Genomic DNA, 23296 nt, shown 5'->3' on the forward strand with positions numbered 1-23296 from the left:
AGTGTATTTTTAATCTGCTACTTTTTTCTGTTCCTTTTAAAAACCTATTAATATGTATCATTCTATTTTGCCTTATCTTACTTGCTTTTTGTATCTTCTTTCAGGCCCTTTAATTACCTTTTTGTTGAAAGGTGCACCACAAATTAACTTGCCATGCCTTCCTCTCTGTCTCTAACACTTGATTCATGATGGCTGGGTTTGAATATTTTTGATGCTAGTGTCCAAATGTTGCCTGGCTTTAAGTACCAATACCAAAACAAGACTTTTTCAATACTTTACTTTGGGGAATATAATCTTTTATTTCTACAAAACAGGCCAAACTTGTTAAATGTCTTTGTTTTTGACACTTGGTGACACATTTTGGTTGGTACCAAATAAAGTAGTGAGATTTCATCTTAGCCCTACTTCTTACTCCTATATTCTCTCTTCCCTTATATCTGAGACTCCATTTTTCTCTAGTGGCACATACATAGCAGAGCACATGTACTCTATTGGATAAGGGAGGAGGAGCGCTGGAACCAAGTGCAACACACCAGACAGAAAGAGAGAGACACATAAAAGCATGGTGATCCTACCTGTGGAGGAGAAGGAGGGTCTTCTTTTCTTGAAGAGTCATTCCTGAAAAATCAGACAAAGAAACTTTAGTGGCACCACTTCAGGAAAAGAAGCCTCATTGTTTACCCAAGAGAGACGTTTATCTTACAGTCAGTTTACACATACTGTACATACTGTATATCTGTGCTGCCTCTCTTTATCAGACGACATGTACGTGATAAACACCACAGTATGCTAAACAGATCTCTAGAGATAATGGAAGCCAGTAGCTTATCAATGTAAAATAAACACTTAGGCAACAGGAGGTACAAGTTGGGTGTTTAAGCAAAAAGTTGAAATAGGTGAGAAAGAGCGATACAGGATCTGTAATGACCTTTTAAAAAACACATCAAAGGGATCAAGTTAAGTTTTTGATGAGCTTACCCTTTCTTTAATGTCTCCATGTGGTTTGTTCCAGGTCTCTCATATGTTACCGACACACCAACACTCTCCTTTAACTGGAAAAAGACATGCAGAGTTTGAATGTTAATTACCTGAATAGCTGAGTTTATATCTGACTTTTAAAATAAACGGAACAAACCACTGTACATCAAACCAGAAACGAGCCTTTTTGGATTAATCATTTTCTGTGATCCTTTGGATAATTGATCTCAAGTGTTAGTTGATACTATAACAGTTTGGAGTTAATGTTTGTATTGGGGCCCATTTCATGAAAGGGATTTGCGAGCACTGCTAACACACAGATCACAAATGGTGCCACAGTCCCATTTCAGGTTGCAGATACATTTACGAGTCCTCTTGCATGTTTATGTATGGATCACGAGTATTTTGTTTTTTGTTTGTTTGCAAGAGGAAATGATCTCATTTGCTAGTCACAGCTTGAAACAGGCCCCTTAAAACTTATCTATAATCAGTTTACTATAAGTGTGCGAGTGTGCAGTGTGCGAGAACTTAAATAACCTTTATTTGTATTGTTGTTAAGCTTTATTTATCCTATTCAGGAAATCTCATTGAGATCAAGCTTACATATACACAAGATCACATTAAGACGGTTCATTCACATCACGATAACAAAACAATGATCATACACACTCACAGACGCGCTAATTAAAACAATCACAAACACACTGAAAAATATCAGCAAGTCCCTCAGAGGGATGAGTGCAGGACTTTTCAAAAATAGAAGTTTACAAGGTTCTTAACGAGCCAGAATACAATTATGAAAAGATCCCTTCTAGTTCTGACTCTTATTCTATAAAATATGACACAAGAAAGCATGATTACTTTTATGAATGTTTTGGGGTGCTGAATCATAAAGATGTAAACTAAAATCCTTCACTTGTCTCTTGCAGCAGTTGCCAAAATATATATGGATTTATATTTAAAAATGTTCATTTAATTTTAGCACTACTTTGTTTATTTTGAAAAATGTCATCACCATCCTGGAGTACAAGGTGATGTCTTATTATTGTTGGAAAAATGAGAAAAACAGCAAATTCTCACATGTGAAAAGCTGAAAACAGCAAATGTTTTGGCATTTTTTGCTTCATAAATGACTAACTGCTGGTGATTAATTTTCTGCCCATTGGCTAATTAGTTAAACAGTAAATAGAGTACGGGCCTCATGATTTCTGCCAGACCACCAAAACATACAAGTCACATTAACAGCAGCTCCAAATCAGCCTAAAATACACAAAGCAACATGTATCTGCTTTGGATGATGTCAGCAAGTATACAAACAGGATCTGTCTATTAAGGAACAAGTGACTGCAGCTCAGGGGAAGACAAAGCAGGCCTGATGATACCAGTCATGTAAGTGTGATGCTCACGTTGTAACACGGGGAATTAATGACCTACTTTGTTTATTTTATTATTTCATAATATTATTATTACCTTACTTGTTATATTTTTATTCTTCCATGTTGCGTTTGTGGAAGCAAACTAATTCTTTGTATGCTGCGTATTTGGCTAATAAACAAATTCTGATTCTGATAACACAATACATGCGGTACACAAAATACATAAATATATAAAATATAAAAACATAGTACTTTATATATTTATCAATATTCTTTTTTCTATAAAATGTTAGAAAATAGTGACTTCAGCTCAAAAAAAAGGGAACTTTGGTATGTTATGGTGATGTGGTTGCATTATCTAGACCTTTTCTCCTTTTTCCCTCTTACTTCCTTCTCAGTTTATTTTGTTATTACTGTTGCACTTTTTTTTTTTTTTTACATTTTTCATTTAGTCATTTTTTCTTATGCACTGATTGAGAGTCAAGTGGGTGCCTGTAGAACGCATCCTTTGGCTTTATAATTGTTAAATTGAGCAACAATTGACTAATTGTCATCTGTATATGAGCAAAACTGTTCAATGAAAATATCTTTGACAAACAATCTTATTTTGTCCAACCAACAGACCAAAACCCAAACAGAAGACGAGGAAAACCAGCAAATATTCACAGTGTTTGGCCTATAATCAATTATCAAAATAGTTGGCGATCAAAATAGTTTTCTGTCAATCTTACAACTCCCTGGTGGGAAACAATGGTGCAATTTAAGCAGTAACTATATCAACTTTTCAAATACATAATTCAACTTTCACACAAAAAAGGCCATTTGATTTATCAAAAAAGGTTCAATAGAACAAAAAAACAAACAAACATCACCAGAAATACCGATCAAGCTCTTTCTGGGCCGCTGATTACCTTCAAAGCCTCTTGACATAACAGAGACGGCTGTTCACACTGACAGAGACACAGACCCTCAATCACATCGAACCTCTCTTGTCAGCGCAACACTCGCTCCAGCCAATCACTGCACCAGATGTGTGTCAAGGTGTTGTGTGTCATTTGTACTGTTACATAAGGGGTCAGCATGGGTGGGAAAAAAAACAAAAAAAAAAACAGCTTGGTGGTCTGGGATTCAGTTCCTTAGGTGAGAAGGTGTAACTCGACAAATCTATTTCCATCAAGTCGGTTGGTGGGATGGCACTCCATGCAGCTGAACTTTACATTAGCACATATCATTTATGAGCCAAGTGTGGATAATAATCCAACTCGCTTACATGCAGCTGTAGTGTAAGAAGAGTCTGTAGAGACTGGATCATGTTACTGACCGTACATGCCTCACACTATCACTGTCCTCGCCGTGACTTTGACTTCTCTCACGCTCTCGTATAGAGGTCTCACTGCATGCTGTATGACTCACTGCGTTTTGGTTGGCAGGCGAGAGGTAGTTGACCAAGTTTTTTTTTTATCTGGTTGTACTGGGACACTTAACCTAGATGCTAAATGAGCTGGGGATAAAATCCTCTACAGGTGTCATGCTGGTATTGTATTAAAGCTGGTATTGTTTGAAGTGTTATATATTAGTTTGTATTAGGACTGCAGATAATGATTATTTTCATTAACTATTAATCTACTAGTTATTTATCGACACTTTATTTATACTATAAAACTCTTTCATCTCTGTGCTTTGGTCCCTCCTAGATTCACTGGTTGGGGAAAGATCCAACTGCCCTCCAAATGAAAACTGGTATCCTTGACTTTGTCGTTGTTGTACTGATATTTTTTAACTGGGTCAACACCTCTGTGTGTGTGTGTGTGTATAGAGTACCTACACTATTTGTCTGATGTTTTAATTCAATATTGTGCAGTGTGTGTAAAGTGTGCAAAGACTCATTGAGTAATGTTGCACTATAAATAAACTGAAGCTGAGTTGAAGTTGACTATAAAATGTGACAAAATATTGCAAAATACTAAATTCAACTTCCTAGAATTGAGATGTCCTCAAATGGTTTGTTTTGTCAGACAAACAGTCCAAAACTCAAAGATATTTAATTAACAATTATATAAACAAGAGAAAAGCAGCAAATCCTCACATTGGAGGAGCTGAAATCAGAGAATATTTGGCATTTTTGCTTGAAAAATTACTTTCAAGTAAAAATTAAATTCACTGATTATCGAAATTGTTATCAATAAATTATCTGACCATTAACTAACTGATTAATCAGTGAATCATTTCAGCTCTTGTTGATATAAAAGTTTCAGCACCAATATGATATTTTTTCCCAATACCCTCCTTTGAGGAATATAAACATGTTTTTCTACAAAACATTTCATTAAATAATAGAAACCTCTCAAACTTTAAATGTTTACTAAACTACTACAAACAAGAACTTAGCTTGAATAAAAGAAAATGTAAAACCGGGAAAATCTTGATTTTAATCTGAAACTTTCTGATCAAAGACTAATGAGAGAAGGGTACAAATCTGACCAGACATTCATGCTACTGTAACTTTCAGTATTCCACACATTAATGTTGATACCAAAAAAGTATTGAGGTTTGATACACAGCCTTAGTAATTTTATATCCCATTCTGTGATTGATTTACATCACAGTAACATTGTATAGAATTTTTGGGGGAAATTCAATTAAGAAACTATTACGACAAGAACGTTTGTTTTTACTTAATTTGATGACTGAAATGAGGTAAAAATAAGGTACTTCATCACATTGATGCAAAAAGCCTTTAAATTCAATATTGTCATAAAACACGGATATGTAACAGTGCCAGTAACCATTTCACCAGTTATATGGGATAGACACCTCAGTAGAAACCAGTTGACACATTTCCATTGTCTCCGTATACAGCATCATATCAACCAACCCTTGCAGGACCTACTTCAGTAGGTAAACTGTCATAACCAATACAATAAAAGACAATCAAAACTGTAAGGCTTCAGAAAAAAAGGTAAAATAAACTATAAAAGTAACATCCTACACAGAAGAAGTACTTGACTGTATCTGAATCACTTCTCCGCTGCACAATACAAATGCAGAGCACTAAACAAACGCAGCGTCTGGAACATTGTGGCCTCGAGTACCAACCAGTGAAAGGACAATCTGCTCTCTGGTGCATCATCTCCTACAGCGGATAAAAGCTGCTGCTAATTGCACACTTATAACTGGGCAATACATTTTCCACTGCCTCTGAAAAAAAGTGGTTAACAATTATTGTTTATTACAAGCTGCTGTGTGATGAGAATGGCTGTGGAACCATTAGGGAGCTGTACTGCTTCCTGTCATCCTCAAACTCACTGACGTATCCATCTACTGTTTCTTGTTAACTGCAACTGATAATTATTTGCAATTAAAATAAGAGCGACAAGGGTTGAACTGAATTTTTTGACAATTTATTGGAGAGGAGGAGAAGATCTGTGAATGTAGTGTTGCTGTTTTTAATGCAAGCCCAGTGAACAGAGAGAGAAAGCATTAACTAAAACAACAAAGGAAAAAGAGAAAGTAGAAAACAGAGAAGAGTAGCAGAGATACTAACAAGATGGTGATGAATCACAGAGATAAAAAGAGATGAGCAGAAGAAGCAGGATGACTCACTGCGTGGGCGTCCTGGTTGTCAGTGAGCTGCACCAGCGTAGGACTGTGTTTTGACTTCCTGGGTTTCGGGGTTCGCTCACCGTGACCACCCTGGCCTCCCTGCGAGTCCACGCTGCTGCCCGTGTCCTCCCCCGCGGTGCCAGAGCTGCTACCACCGCTCGACGGGATGTTCTCCTTGTTGGTGTCTGCTCTGACTGATGCAGCTCTGCTCTCGGACAGAAAAGAAATGGGTGAGGAAATCAGACATCTGCTTTCCATCTCACCCTCTCTCACACACTTTGATCTGTCTTTATCAGCTGGACATTGAGCGAAATGCTACAGGAAACAAAATGCCAAGGTCGTTCTGATGCCTCATTTACTTATACCTTCTCAAGCAGCTAATGTGCTGTTTAGCTTTGGTGCTAATTCTATTTACTGTCCACACTTTTATTGACATTTTTGGCTGTCTTTGGACTAATGCACTCCCGTAATCCACGTGTCAATGATCTCTCAGACACCACCAGGTGTCCATCAACAAGGATTAGCTTCTTACTGCTGTGACTTCGGTTGTTATGACTGTGCTGCGTCTCAGTGGGTGAGATTAAGAATACTTCCAGTTACCAAAACACCAACTGGAAGTAGTAACATTTCAGTGTAGCGTTGAGGTCACGCTTTTGTCATGAATGGCCTCTTACTGTACTTTACCAGTACAGTTTAAATTATACATAACATACATGCAAAAAAAATATTCATCTATGTCATTTTCTTTTTATATGGCTTAAAGAGGACACATCACACTTTTTTTGTGATTTTCTGTCATTTATATACTGTATATAATGTCAGATGTCATGGTGAAGTTCCAAAACTTATTTGAGAGGTTTATATTTCAAGTAAATAATAGTGAAAAAAGAAGCGAAACTTGTTGGTTTTCTGTGGAAGTTTGCTGAGGAGAAACTTCCTGGAGCCAATATATATATATTTAGGGCCAAGATAAGATAAATAAGGAGTTTTTTGAACTGTAAATCATGCACAGATATTTCAGCAAAGCCCCAGAATATAAATAAAGATTTGGAAATGTACATGTTATGTCCTTTTTAATGTATTTATTTATCTTATGAGGAGTCAGCCAGTTGGAGGGTTTTATGCGATTGCTCAGAAAGTAACAAGGTGGGCTGGTGAGTCAAATAGCTCTGTTGTTTCGAGTAGGTGTTTAAAGAGAAAAACAATGATGAAAATGAAAATATGTACAAAATAATTTTCTAGTGTCTGTATCTTAAAATTTGAGAGAGAATATGGCAGTTTTCTGGAATAGAATCAAGAAAAATTAAATTTAACCTTGATTTACTTTAGAAAAATTGAATTATTCTTACTGTAACAGCAGATTTCTTCACTTTCATTTTAGAATATAAGACTTTAAGGCCATAATTCCAGACAAAAATGAAATGATGAGAACAAGGTTTGTGCAGTGTACTTCAGTGTTGCTACTGAGGACACTGATTTCATGCTGGTACCATAAAATACCAGCATCATGTTGATGCCAGACCCACTATACCTGTTTTCTCTGTGTCTTAAGCCCTCCTCCTGCTGCTCTCTCTGATGTCGACGTCTCTGTCGTGCAGTTGGCGTCACCCTTGGTGATGACGGACATGGGGTCGACTCACAGTCCTCTGAACTTTGATCCTCTAAAGGGTTCACATCAAAGAGGTGCTGCTCCACTGTTGAACGTATTGTCCTGTCCAGAAAACTGTAGAGAGCAAGAAAGAAAAATGACAAAATGTAACACTTTATGCTCCAAATTTTATATGTAAGATTTAAGAAAATGTCTCTAAATAAAAACTGTAAATTGATTCATTACAAGAGCAATACTATGCTGCATTTCATGTGACAAAAGTCCACTTACTTTACCACATCTGGTCTGCAGTGAACAGGGAAGAGGTGGTTACTGGAAGAAACAAGAGAGAAGGTGAATTGATGCTGCAGAAACAGGTGGTCACAACAGGTCACTGAGCAACGCTGAAAATCTCCCCGGGGCTCTGTTTCTGTTTCTGGCCCTAGGTGATCAAGGCAGCTAGTGTGCATGAGCGTATGTTAACTTCAGCTGTGTTCAGAGCATAAGTAGGTCCTCTGAGAGCAAAGTGGCTGGCTTCTATGGCTACCAGTAAGTCCTACAATAAAATACAAGGGTATTACTCCCTATATTTATCTTATTCTCTCTGGCTTTCTTTTCGTCTTACTGCCTCTCTCCTTCTGTTAAAATACAGGATACATCTGCAGGAAAACAGTAATGAATGGTGGTTATACTGTATGTTCAGGGGAGTGTTGATATCTACATCTACATCTAGATATATTGGATTATTATTACACTTACGATCAGGCAGCAGCTTCAAACAAGTACTGACATGTTAACTAAACTGTTTGGTTTGTTATTGGAGGGTGCAACCGTGCTTCTATTTCAATTAAGGGCTTTTCTCATTGGGCCACAGACACAATAATATCGTCAGGTTAACTTTTCATTCTTTCTAAAAAAGCTTAAGCGTAGGATGTAGGCTGGAGTTGACATTGGTGTGTTTGCTAGGTGGGTGGGTTGTGAAAACTAAATAAAAATATTTGAGTAAGGATTAAAACAAGCAATCTATCCAATTAAATCAGTCCATAATTTAAGTTAAATGTATCTACTACTTTACTGAACAGTAAAATCTGTACATTTTATCATCTAATAAATGATAATGAAAGTGACTGTAAAATGCAGGTCTATACCAACATAATATTTTTTGTTTTGTCTTAATTAATTTAATTTTCCACTAAGCTAAATATCTAAAAAGAGGTCAGAATATTTTGACAGAGTTGGTGACAAAAGTGAAAGAGAAATCTTCCTTTTACAATCTTCTCATAAAGACCCTCTAACTGATACACAGTATGTCTGCTTTTCTTGGAGTACAGCTATATCAACATGTATAGGGGTGACTTGCATGAATCTCCCATAAACAGCGGTGTTTACAGTAACAGCACAGCTTGGCAGAGGCATTAATAAAGGAAGAGATAATAACGGAGTGATGGTACACTGTGAAGGTGACTGGTGAAACTGTGTGAAATGCCACGGACATGTACTGACATTATCACGGTTGTAAAAAAAGGATTGTTAATCAGATGAAAAGGTGACACGCCCTATCGTGTCACAACCTGATGATCACTCTGATGAGTTTAACAAGTTCAAATCATAAACACGGGCTGTAAATGTCTGGTGCTTTTAATGTCTGTGTTCATGACAAAAATTTGCCAAAACAAACATTTTTATCATGTGAAGATTAGAAAGATCCTTCACCTTATGTACGGTTTCATTTATTTGAACAGTTGGAAAGTAAAGAGTGACACAGAGGAGTGAAAGTTGCTCCAGAGGCAGCAGACTAAACCGCTCGATTATCTCTGGGCACAGCAGGAAAAATATTAGCCCATTACCTAATAATAGACCTGGCACAGACTGCAACAGGTTAAAACAACAGAAAACGGTTTAATGGCTTACTAGAGTTGACTTAACCTTAGACCTTAATGACTGAAAATGTCAGAGGCAAGACTTCATTAAGTGCAGAGGACACATTAATGCCTGAAATATGACCAAAGTTTTTAGAACTGTTTGCAACTTTAGAGGCCCGTCTTTCCACGCCACAGACCCCTGCTGATGTTAAAGTGATGAGATGGTCAATTATATAACTGCCGTGTGCGTCAGGGCAAGATGGTTATGATGCCTGGGGGCATGTTTATAGTACATCTCCATGACCAACAAATCCAGCTTACTATGCTCCTTGTTGCAATGGCACTCATGCTGTGATGGTTTAAGAAAGTGGTTCCCAAAAGTTTTGGCCCTGTGACCCTTTAGAACTTTAAGAAGTATTGTCAACCTGTAACCCCTCATCTCAGGGTTAGTGTCACAGGTTATGTTTACCCCTCCTTTTAACGCAGACTCTCGTTGGCTATTGTAGGCTGTAGACAGGACATGGAAGCTCCTATTGGGTCAACTGAGGTGTTGATTGAAAGGCCAGAGTGCAGCCGCCATTTTGATACCAAGATGTGGCTTGTTGTTTACATGCTAACATGAGTTATGACGGAGAATACGTTGGGAGATTAGGACGTCTGATGGCTTATTTGAAATGATGCAACAGCCGTTTGTGGATATTTATTGATGTAATAATGTGTTTGGACTAAATATTTTACTGGATTGGAACAATTGGACCTTTGCCAATGTAACAAGACTGTTTTTGTCGGAGTTGTATCAGTCAGTACAGTAATATGAGGCTTCATAGGTGAGTAGTGTGAATTTTGTAATAGTTTGTTTGTTTGTTGGTGGTCTGACAGAGGCATTGATTGCACTTGCTGGTATGATTGTATCTTGAAATGGTTTGCATCAATCGAATCACAAGAATCTTAGCTTTCCAAAGATGTGTCACATGAGTATGCACTTAAACATAAGAGTTGTGTACAAAGTACGTAGTATAGTTGTGTACTTCACATTCGGAATGTTGAGGGGTTTTAAGAGGCGCTGGATTATTTACACAATTTGATCATATCTGTATTATTAATATGATATCAATATTTTATGTTTTTAATATCACGGTTATTGTCAATACAGGTATATCGCAACATCCCTAGTCTCTAACTCTAGATTACTTGTAACGTCCTTGTGTAATTAGTTTGATAAGTTTAACTAGCTTGTAACCTTTCGCCCAAGCATAAATTGAAAACAAAGTACAACTCATTAACTTCTGTTGAGCGACTCTTATCAAAATTTTAGAGTGACCTACCATAAATTAGCCTTTACTTGGTTGATAAATTTGCTTCAATAAAAAATATTAAAATAATATGTAATTTTTGGATATTTTTTGTGTGTGTGGACCATTTCTTCTACTTTAAGGACACCATATGGAAACCAAATTTGTATATAAAAGTTCTCAGAATCTAAGAATGAAATCTTTAAAAAAAACAAAAAACTCCTTTTAAAGGTAGGTACAGTACTCTAATTCATTTTTATGACATCCTGCAATACACTACAGATATTGTAACCATGCTAGTAAAATCAGCCCTCTAATATATCCAAGTGCCACATTTAGTCTGTTGATTTAATAAACAGCTGAGCGTGGTTGTCTGTAGTGTCAAGTGCGAGATATTTGGTAATTAAATATCCTGTGGTTGCTATCATGGTGCTAAATAGTCTTCAGGTTGGCACAGTACAGAAGTTGTTTGGCAGTTTGGTAAATCCCTGAAGGAAGTAACATCACTGCCCGGAAGGACCTTTGCACCACAGACTAAAAAAAGACACAGCATGCAGTCACTCTGGTATGAGACAATATTGCTGCTTGGTGTGCAATGGTGACAGTCTGAGTCACTAACTGCTGGCAAAATAGACCTAAAGGCAAGAGGGGTGAGTCACTGCGTCAGAAACATACAGCGAACATCACCACCAGAATGCCAATAAGCCTTTCTTAAACACAGACTGTCTAAAAATATAAAATTATACCACCAACAATAACCAAACGTGATCAGAAACTCGTCAGCTGGTGATTTTGCATCGGTGATTATGTAACTTCATTCAGTTATAAAAGGCTTTATGTGAGCTATAAAGTCTTAATACCTCTAGAATCACTCGCTACTACAGCTGCAATGATTAATCGATTAATTAATTTATCGGTCGACAAAATATTAATTGGAAGCTATTTTGATAATTGCATAATCATCACTTTTATTACTCAAAAATGCCAGAAATGATTTGGTTTCAGCTCCTCAAACGTGAAAATTCAAGACTTTTTTTGTCATATATGACAGTAAACTGAACATTTTGTTTGTTTAAGTGTATGATAACTATGATCCCACTTCACCCCTACAGATGGATTAAAAAAGAAAGGGAGTTGTATAAGAATAACAGTTGTTTGGTCCAAGGTCTGCTCCAGTTACTTGTGAAAGCAAACATGAACTTAGATTGAGGCCGATGCAGAGAGGACAACAGTGCACTGAAGGTTTATGTAATAGAAATCATAACATGCATTAAGCTGGTAACAGTTTCGAAACTTTGTAAACTAAGAAATATTCCAGCAGTGAGCGAGACAGTGTGCAGGAGTTTTCCCATTTTTATTCAAGTTATGCTTTTCTCTTCACCTAAGAGCCTATTTGAACTTTTTGAGAACTATTTGTTTAAGAAATATTTGAAACATTTCTTATCTTTTTTTTTTTTAATTGACCCAAATGACCATTTACGAACCAGCAGTGTCAGTTGTTTTTTGTTTTCAGTTTTAATGTTGTCTGTAAGATTTGCTGAACTGTTAAGTCAGGTCTGTAATTATATGACAGCTCTGGTTTAATTGTTCTATTGTGCTATTTTTGTTCTGCTGAGTGTGCTTTAAAGCAGCCAGCAGTGCAAGTCTTTATTTTACGAAAGCTTAATATAATTGCTTCATTCAGGACCTTCTAACTAAGAAAGTTGCTTTGCAAATAATACTAAGACAAAGATAATATGTGTCTGTAGTGAATGTATCTATGTGTCTCAAAGTCAAGTGTTGCTTGGAGGCATAAAAGTGGAGAGGAAACAACTCCAAAGCCTTTGCAGCAGCAGCTTATAACAGTTAAATCCCCAGCACTGTGTACCCAGGGGCATCCATTCAGGTAATCCAGTGTTACACCACAGTCAGATATTAGCCAGGACCCTCAGAGTCTTTGGTCAACACACAGAAGAAAATTATGTTGATCTATGATCCATTTTGACTGGGCTGAGGTTAAGCTCCTATGTGGCTGCCTGAGAGTTTCTGTGTGTGAAGGAATGCGAGTAGACTTCAGTAGAGGGAGAAAACGTCTGTATGGAATGTGTGTGTGTGTATGTGACAAAATGCAAGTGGCCTTGGAGTGAGTCATTGATAAACATGAGCTGCAGAGGAGAGACGGACACAGAGAATTTGTATGTGTCAGCAGATATTATTCATTCAGAGATGTCAAAGTGAGATAGACTGGGGCTGCAACTAAAGACTTATTTTAATAGATTATTAAAGTTGATTGATTAATCTTTAAGTGTATAAGATGTCAGAATATAGTAAAAAAAAGTTCCCAGTGCCCAAGGTGACTCTTCAAATATGTTATTTTGTCTGAAAAACCCACAGAAATTAGATTTTAGATCAATTACATAACATGATTGATTGATAAATGAGTTCAACGATTAATTGAGCACCTACAATGTTGGCAACCAATTGTCTGTCAGCTGCCATGTTGATTAATTGACCATTGTTAATTGTTTTAGCAGTGAAGTGGACTTAACGAGAGATTGACAGATTGTTAATAAAACATGAATGAATATGAAAGTGAGTGCAACGAATGTTTTCCATGTAACCTCCATGTTCCCGTGACCCGTCAACATTAACTTCAATTCAAAATAAAGGCTTTTTAAATTTTTTTATTTTTTTTTTACATAAATATAAGTATACATATATGGTTACTGTACTTATACATGCATAATAAAGCACAATAACAATGTATAATAAGACAGGCTGAGTCAGTGGCTTCTTTTATATCTAAGCTCAAAATGTACTTTCATTGGTCCCTGACTTTACTTGATGCTAGTGTTATTCTGTTTTATGGGTCTTACTATGTTTATTTATTGTCTGACAGCTATTTTATGTTGTTCTTTTACCTCTTTTATTGTTGTGTGTTGTTATCTGCTATTCTACATGAAGCACTTTGTGACTGTTTTGATAAGTGCTATATAAATATAGGGATATCAGGGAACACATTTATATGCACTGTAGGATCGTGGTCCATGTAAATCCGCATGCATACACATGCAGCAGATCACTAACCAGATTTGGACTTCTACCAGCTGCTTTGTTTTTCAGAAACCCGGTTATGTGTATACATGGCAGAGAAATCAATGTTCTCCAGGATACATCTACCTGGGGAAACCAGGTAGAACCAGGTATATATATATATGTATATGTATATGTATATGTATATGTGTATATATATATATACACACACACACATATATACACATACATATACACACACACACAATATGAGTTATAGACCTATGAAATGTTATGGATGGGATTTTCTTTTTATTGCATAATGAGAGTAGTTTTGCTCCAGTTTATTGAGTAAATATACATGTATGCATGTGATTATGTTATGTATTTTAGGTTATGTCTATTGTTTTTATGATATACTACACGTACATGGCTGACTCTATGATCACATGTCTGGGATTAGTGAACTAGTTGGAACCTTTGACCTTTCATCATGGATGACTAAGCTTGGAGTTTTATTACATTCAAAGATAAGACAAAATATTTTTGTTCTGTCTGGCGTTACTGCTGCTACAAAATAATTTTGTAAAGCAACACAATTCTTACACACTTACTATGTTTGGTCATCTATTCTTTAGTGAACATTGCTACCTGTGACTCTAGTGAACATTTTACTATGAGCTTGAATGTCCAAATATCATATGAAGCATAAAATCATAAGAGTTGCACTGCATCCTATTTTTTTAACCTTTTGTCTCTGACGATTATCCTGTGAGGCTTTTGTCCTGAATCTATGACTCAGTTCTTTTTCGGGAAAAGCAATAAAAACACTTGACCACACAAACACAAGCTGCCCTAGAGCCCTATCAGCTCTAGGGTCATATCAGTGAACAACACTCCAGTCAAAATGTTCCAGTGACGAACCAGCCGGTAAGATTAACTGGAAGATCTGCTGTGTTTGAAGGCTTTAGGTCGACATGCACTGAAGGATTGATGGGAAACAATGACAGTGGTTATTGATGTTTAACTGATGATTATTAATGATGTTTTGTCGGCCTTTTACGGTATGTTGTATATGTTAAGTATATGTTGCATTTATTTGTAACAGGTCATTTTAGCCATTCTAGTGGTGTGGCTCTAGGGAAAGCAATCATCTAGGTAAGGCAATGATGGTTGGTTGGTTGGTCCAGACTGAAATATCTTAACAACTATTGGATGGATTGCCATGAAATTTTGTACAGACATTCATGGTCTCTGAAGGATGAATCCCACTGACTATGGCGATCCTTGGACTTTTCTTCCTCCTCTAGCGCCACCATGAGCTGGACTTTGGTACTTTTGCGAGAAATGGTTTGACAGCTGTTGGATGGATCGCCATGATATTTGATACATAAATTCATGTCGCCCTCAGAATAAATTGTAATAATTTTTGATCATCAGGTCAAAATTTTAATTTGTCCGATACTTCAACTTGTAACAAAATAACTAGAAAAGTAATGACATTCCCATCAGCCTCAGCTATATTTAGTGTTTAGTAGTTTAGCTTACTAAGACTAATGTAGCAAATTTTAGCATGCTACCATGCTAAACTAAGATGGTCAACATGGTAAACATAGCCGCTTATCATTGACTTATTACCATTGTTTTTGTGAACATGTTAGCATGCAGGTAGTCGCATTTAGCTCAAAGCCCAGCTCTGCCTGAGTACAGCCTCACAATGCTGCTTGCATGGCTGTAGACTCTTAGTTTTGTTTACTGATGAGTAAACAACTCACATCCACATTGACACTTAACAAAAATATATTAAAATCAGTAACTGATTTGATGGAGACAATTATAATATAATATAATAATTGTTCACACATTATCATAAAGATAAACAAATGCCGTGTGACAGACGTGTCTTTTGTTTTGTGTGGTGTGTCCACAGACTGTGGGTGTGTCTGAAACATGTGCTGTGGTGGCCACAATAACCAAACAGCGGTGAGCAAACTGTTGCATGTGCACGCTGCCCTGCTTTCCCTCTAACTGGTGATTCCATTGTTTTCGATGATAATGCACTGAGGCAGCACGGAGCCACTTCCCCCCACACTTCCAGTCCAAAACAACATGCTTTCACCCAATTTTGTCAGCTTTCTAACATACAGAGACAAGAAGCCTACCTCATGTAGAAAGGAGATATTGGTCTCTCTTCTTCTTGGGAGCTGTAATGGGAAAACAAACAGACGTTATTAATTAGCTTGCAGGATGTGGCTATGAAGAGCTATGGCATAAAAACATTACATCCCTCCCCTCACCCCACTACATGTTACTGGGGCTGAAAATAGGAGCATAAGGCTGGCTTTTGTCTGCAGAATAATAGCCATGCAGTGCAACAGATCAATGCCTTTGTGGAACTTGTCTCGGGTAATTATTATGAACCACTAGAGAAATGCTGCTCTAGAATATAGGCTGACTGCGGCCACTGGATGTATGCCCAGGAACACATGATAAAATTATGCAACGACAAGAGGAACTCTTTGTTGGCACTGAATGTTGAGATTGCTTCACATTTTCATATCCTTGCACTTACAGGGTGAAATTTCATAATCGCTCAGTCTTGTTTGCCTAAGCAGAGCTGAATACTGTATTATCTTCTCTAAAGTCAAAGCAGGAAGAAAAACACAGCAACCAAACCTGAACTGTCAGACAATGTAACAAATTAATTGTCTTCAAAACTGTCTTTCTATTTGTTTATTTCCTTCAATTTGAGACATTCTCTCACAGTTAAATTTAGTGATGTCTTGCTACCTTGACAATATGTTACAACTAAACTTTAAATATATTTTAAAACTGCAAATCAGATGCGTGGTTAAATGTAAACTTTTAAGCAAGTTAGACATGAGTCTTCAGTGTTAATGAGATGTTTTCACATGTTACAACAGGAAACACACAGGTGTAAATAATAAAATGAATGATGGCTGAATCACATTTAGCTGCTCCAGCTTCAGGGGCCTTATAATGTGCATGTTGGCTCGCTGTCACACTGTCATGACTTCCTGATTGCAGAGCCGTCGTTAATGTTATTAGTAACATCTGTGCTTTTCCTACTATGATGAGTCAAAATGTCTGCTGTGAGATATTTTCTCTTTAAAAGACACAACAGTGTGACCAAGCATCAATTTAAACCCCTTGTGGGACTTTATTTGTATGTTCACCTGTGACAAGAGAACACATATTGGGCTAGCATGAACCATAACAGCGCTCTCAGTTTACAGATATGCAACAGCAGGATTTATACAAAGGTTTGAGTGCAAAAAAAATGTTGACAAACCAGGTACCACAGATGCACATTGCTTTTTTATTGTTCTTATTGTAATATAATATCTTTAAATTTTAGTCTGTTGGTAGGATAAAATGTCATGACATCACCTTGGGGTTTAGGAAATTGTGAAGGCCAGTTGTCACAGTTTTCTGACATTTCATGGACCAAACAAACTGAAAAAATGACCAGCAGATTAATCGACAATGAAAATAATCGTTAATTGCAGCCCTACTCATTAATGGCTGAGTGGTTTATATTCAGTCTTCTACATGATGACTGACTGACAATCATAAATATCTCAAGCAACATGTGTTTTTGTTTTAGTTAATACTGTTATCCAAGTTTACTCTCCTTTACACTATATAGAGCTCAGCAGACGCCAAACAGAGCAGTCACACAATATTGTCGATAGAGCAGCATAATATTCTGTTTTGCTACTTTTGTTTTTGTCTTATAGAGGAACAGAAAACATAGAAAATCCAACATTTCCAACATTAGATAACTGTGCCTGCTGTGCCAATAAACAATCAGTCTGATCATTGGTTGTAAACATGTTGAGTCTCAGATACTCCCAGACACAGAATAAAGACCTGTTTTTGACTGGACCATTCAGGGAATGTTCAGTACTCTGATGTGTTTTGGTACGTGACTGACGTACCTTCATGTGGCTTACAGTAAGGGGCAGGCATATTGAGGGGAGGAGAAAACACATTGGCCATTCGGGCAGCACCTCAATAAGTTCAAAACAAAGGATTTAGGTTTCAAGTCAGGCAGGAATCAAAATGGGCCAAAGTTCGCTGAACTTCAAAGGTTTTGTAAAATGACACAATGCACAGGAAATGTGCACATATTCCTCCAACTTCCTTTTAGGTGCAGGTGTAGGTCACCACAAATACTTTCAAATTCTTTCAGAGCCCCCCCACACCAATGTTCTCAACTGGTGTTACACAGTCTGGCAAGCGTATTAAAATAATGTGTGCCGTCATTGCTGCCGTGAATTGCAAAAGCGGAAATCCTGCTTACCCACTACCTTACTGAGGGGATAACAAGAAGCTTTATAGGGATACTCAGAAATCCCTCCTGGCTGAATGGAAAACTACCAATGACAAGTTGGTTCAATCTGGATACGCTCCACTTTTTCAACATATTTAAAAATGTGTAGACAAAGGCAGTCTAGCTTACCAACGGATGCTGGTCACTTGAATAATCCTCCCACTGGCTCCAGCTATTTTTGGTGGGGTCCCTTCCGCCCTGCCCTGCCTCACCTTTTTCAAAATCCCTCTACAATATATATATATATATATATATATATATATATATATATATATATATATATATATATATAGGTATTTGTGCCTTTATTGGACGATGGGCAGTGAAGAGGCAGACAGGAAACAAAGGGAGAGAGACACAGACACAGGTATAACATGCAACAAGGGTCCCTTGTTGGAACTGAATCAGGGATGTTGCGATTATGTGGTCCGTGCAGTAACCTTTCGGCTACTGAAGTGCTCCCAAAAATCCCTCTACAACATGCAATAACATTCTCTTTTTAGCTAGCAGCAGTGAGACACTGATGTCTATGAAGTATGATTAAATCTTTTTGTATTGCAGATGTAAATACTAGTTCCACAACATTTTTCACCAACAACAATTTGGAAGTGCAATCAGTACATTATTGGCTGAACACTGCCCATTACAGTAGTGTTCTTGTTTTATTATTTTTTATTTTATCTTTATTCAAAAATAAGTTGTGACTGTTTTTTGAACTGAAACTGTAAAACAAAGTGTGTGACCAGTCAAGACAGATCCAAAATGCATCAATCCTACAGAGAAGTTCTTTTTTGCAATTTGTTGATTAACTAAGAGGCAAAGATGGGTAGGGACCACAGCCAGAGTCCCCTTGTGTCTAAGCCCCTCTCACCAGCCTCCACTGCTTTCAGGACCCCCAAAACCATCAGGTTTTAGATGAGTGCTGAACATTCTTAGAATACCTCTGAGCAGAAACTGTGTGGTGATCAAGACCCTAAGTATTTGTTGGATAAGCCTGGCTAAGCTATGGTTGGTATATATCGTTCTATTAGAGAAAATGGTGTTAAAGGAACACAAAGCCATCATGCATCATGTCAAGGTCTATATTTATATTCTTTGAATGATTTACAGTTAATTTACAGTCTTATTTATCTTATATTGGCACTTAATGCAGCCTCAGTTCAGCCTCTGTCTGAAACTGGCTGTTTTAGCTCACTTGTGAGGGGCTTAAAAAAGAGACTATTTGGCATTTTGGCTTCAAAATTTGTTAACCAGCTATCAGAATTGTTGTTGATTCATTTTCTAATCATGAACTCATGGATTTATTGACTTGTTGTTACAAGTTGAAATAAATATTTTTGACAAAGGACAGAAGTAGAACTGCAGTCATTCTTTCCCTTCACAGTCAAGCAGGTGTTTGACTCTGTGTTAGGTCTATAACTGAACTTCAACATCAAACATAGTATCTAGAACCACAAAGTCAAAAGTATAAAAATGAGGTATTTGTTTTTGTTCTTTGAGATGTTTTCCCCACATTTCCAAGAGGCTCCTTCAGTTCTCCTTACTGGTAAAGCATGAGAAGACTAAAGAGGCCTCTTGGATTAGTGGTGTAACATCTTCATGAATAAAACAGCAAAACCAGTTGGATGAAATCTTGATATGATTAAGGGCAAATATATGAGATTTGGGGAAAAAAGGTACGAACATTAAAAAAAAAAAAGTAGTAAAACCAGTTTGATCCAGCCAGCAGGTTCTTGCTGTTCAGGCTGATGGATGAGACTTCCTGACAGGCGGCCAACAATACTGTTACTGCCTGTACTCACACCACACCGCAACGTTCCTCACTTCCACCTATTTCCAATGGGCTTCTAAGAAACTCAATGGTTACATCACAAGACTCAGTGAACCATGGCAACTCCACACAAAAGCCAGTATGCATCCCCCTACGTGTAACTACGCAATGCTAAGAGCATAATAAGTTCACATGACGCTGCTATGTTGGCTCATGTGGCCCGTGTGGTGAATGAGGCTGGTGTCATATTTCAGGTAAAGGTGAGAGCGCTGTGGCATTTATTTGATAAAGAGGAGGCAAAGTGTTAAAGATGTTACAGCACGGTGGATGTAAGACTCATACTGCTTGATCTGCACTGCTCTGATACAGTACTGGGAAGTCAAGAGTGTGGATGCAAAGGAAGATCTAAAAGTGGAGCCACTAATAGAAAAGCCTGAGTATGACGATTTGATTTCTAGCGTGTGTGGAACATGACCTGAGTGAGCAGGGTGACTCAGGCCAGGGGTAGTTCCTGGTATGAAGGAATTACCCTTTCAAATAAAATAATACTAAACAGAACTTCTTTACAACCAACAAGATGCACACAAGAACATACTTTCCTTGATTATTTCACACCCTGAAAATAAACATAGTACAACATACAACAAAGTTTATGAAAACAAAACTTTTTTATTAAAAAATGAATTTGGTCGTTCAAGATACTTCAGTTGTGGTCAAGTTTGCTGTGCCGCTGTATGTGTTGCGCTATGCTGACACAGATTTGTCTGACACGTACCTATGGAAAGTGAGAGCAAGCTGACAAGTAGGCATGAGAGTGGCTACACACATGAACACACAGATGTCCACTCATGGAAAATTACCATATATTTGCTGTGGATTTTATGTGTCAAAATCACAGCTACTCAGACCTGAAACTATTTTCTATACAAACACATATCAACTATTTTTGACCACATTCACAAACATGCTTTGTCTTTGAAAGTTTGAAAGCTCCACTGTCTTTAATTTGAGTATCTATGGCTTTAAGCCGGTAAAATCATCTCAGTCTTTTTGGCCGCTGCGGTTGTCTATTGGTAAATACCAGCGCTGATTGCTGACGCACTTTAGTGGGGTCCCCCGTCACGCTGTCTGAAGATCAGTCACCCAATACGACCTGACAAGGAGAATTTTAGGGTGGGGGGGGTTCGCCAGAGGATTTACTGGTACCCTGCCATGACGAGGAAAGCTCTTGCCACCTTGGAAGTATTATATTTGCTACTTCACGTAGACAGGAACATCTGTTCCACTAAGAGCTGATGGTTTGCCTTGTTGATTTAATAAATTAGGTTGCACCCGAGCGGTACTCTTCACTCTCTTGAGAATTAATCAGGTTGACCTTTTGGATACAGAATATAGAAAAGTATTTGATTTATGATGAATGTGTGTTATACCTGTTAATTTGTATAACACTGCTTGTTAATACTAGTACCAACTACTAGTTACTTACAATATACCTCCACACATCCTACGATAAAAATACATTCCACAATACCCTGGAATAAAAAACAATTTGTGTTTATAGGATTTTTAAAATATATATATATATATATATATATATATATATATATATTATTATTATTATTTTGAAATATTTCTGTATACAAGTGCGTGTGAAAGAACACCAGATGTAATGTCTCAATGTATCTGGTGCTGACACGGTTTTAAACTCATGATTAATGTTCTTGTGAAAAAGGTCAGTGGTGTGTCTGACAAGCCGTAGTAGAAGCCAAAACAGCATCATCATTTCTCATTTTAGTGTTTCAACATTACGTGTATGACTTTTATTGCTTTGCTCCACATTTTAACTTTCAGTTTTTCCATTGAGACATATTTTACTTATGTCCTATCGTCAGTAAAGAGCTTTACTAATCTTGAAACATACACAGTGGATGAACTGGATTTTGGGTAAATGAGCAGAGGTTTTAAAAAGCACAGTAGCAAGCAAAGCGTGTAAGTCAACCAGTGCAGGTGTGATCGCATCCAAGGTTAATGCTAGTCTAAGCCACCAGTCAAAGCAGTAAAGAGCCCCAACAACAGACACAGCTGTAGCCTTGCTATTCCAGGACTGAGGACACTCGACACCAAGTGGTTCCAGTTTCAGCTTCTTATAATAGGCTTGTTTGCATGCCAAAGGCACATGGCCACGGGGCTCGGGCTTTAGATCCCTGATCACTGTCAGACACTCACCCTAATTCTTCACCCTTGGCCTCGGCTAATAGCACATCACCTATACAAACAGTGTTCATAACCTATTTACCACAGATAAAAGTCCCCTCTAATATCGACATTGGAAAGTTATTTTTATTATCTTGTTTCATGCTTCAATTTTATCCATAACACTTTTTATGTGCTGTTTACAGTTTTTCATTATTTTCTTTAATATTTTGTTCATTTTGTTATTTTGTGTGTCCATGTTTTATATTTATAGTTTTAATCTGTGTGCTTTTGTTTGTTAGGTTTCCTGCTGGATATGTGGAAAAAAGTATATTACCGTATGTGTAGGTTGTTTGATGACATAATAAAACCAACTCGAAACAGTGAAATCACGATGACATCGGAAAAGGAAAACAGGAATGATTTAGCACCTAATGTGAGGTATGTGGCAGTCAACATTTGTTTTGTGTTATATGACCTTAGGTTTTATTTTACAGTGGTCGTAAAGCATCGAGCTCACAGATAAGATTTTGATCCATATAAAATCATAAAACTACAGGAGTAACTGTAGTTTTATGACTAAGCATGCAACTATTTTTGGTGCATGCTTAATTATTTGCCTCTTATTTATTTGAACAAGAACTATTTATTTCATGCTTTTAACTCATGCTAGTATAAATGTAATATATTCATCTCTGACTATACTGTACATACTAATTCATTTCCAGTAACGGAACATGCACAACATGCTATCTAAAAATGTCTGATATATCTACATATTCATGAACATCTGCCATTAATTCAGCTCTAAGCTCTATTTTTAAAATTCAGTCATTATATTATTATATATTTGTATTTTTTCTCAGAGACAGGTGCATGTACTTAAACTGGACACACTGACCTGCTGAGGGCCTCCATGCTATCAGAGGGGCTGACATCGAGGTGGCTGAGGTGCGAGGAAGTATCTGGGGTGTCTTTGCGAACCAAGGGCATCGGACCCGTCTCCATGGCCTCTGGGCTGGGGCTCCTGAGCTCTGAGGTCAGGGGCAAAACTATTGGTATGGAAAGAGGCCTTGCATGGGGCAACCGAGTAGAACAGCTGGGTTGAGGGATGACTTGAGGCATGCCGTCACTCTTCCCTTTCCTCACCTGTTTTACAGAGAGACGCAAGCAACAGGTTAGTCCCGTGACAGGAAATGAGAGACAGCACGCAAGGTAAATGATACACGGCTGTGAACATTTCTGCTCGATCAAGCTAAACAAC

General features: G+C 37.4%; 1 protein-coding gene across 5 annotated transcripts in view; it reads right to left on the bottom strand.

Annotated features, from left to right (window-relative positions):
* The window catches only part of fam13a (family with sequence similarity 13 member A), a 66209-nt gene that overhangs the window by 17134 nt on the left and 25779 nt on the right, over positions 1-23296 (bottom strand). For all 5 annotated transcript variants that reach the window (XM_044347158.1, XM_044347159.1, XM_044347161.1 and 2 more), the window contains 7 exons: positions 22934-23181; positions 15874-15915; positions 7837-7878; positions 7489-7680; positions 5958-6162; positions 979-1052; positions 576-618 (listed from right to left, as the gene is read on the bottom strand). In XM_044347158.1, the coding sequence (XP_044203093.1) occupies positions 576-618; positions 979-1052; positions 5958-6162; positions 7489-7680; positions 7837-7878; positions 15874-15915; positions 22934-23181 (846 nt within the window). The remainder of the gene's footprint in view (positions 1-575; positions 619-978; positions 1053-5957; positions 6163-7488; positions 7681-7836; positions 7879-15873; positions 15916-22933; positions 23182-23296) is intronic.

Source organism: Thunnus albacares, chromosome 3 (genome assembly GCF_914725855.1).
Source record: "Thunnus albacares chromosome 3, fThuAlb1.1, whole genome shotgun sequence".
NCBI classification, from domain to species: domain Eukaryota; kingdom Metazoa; phylum Chordata; class Actinopteri; order Scombriformes; family Scombridae; genus Thunnus; species Thunnus albacares.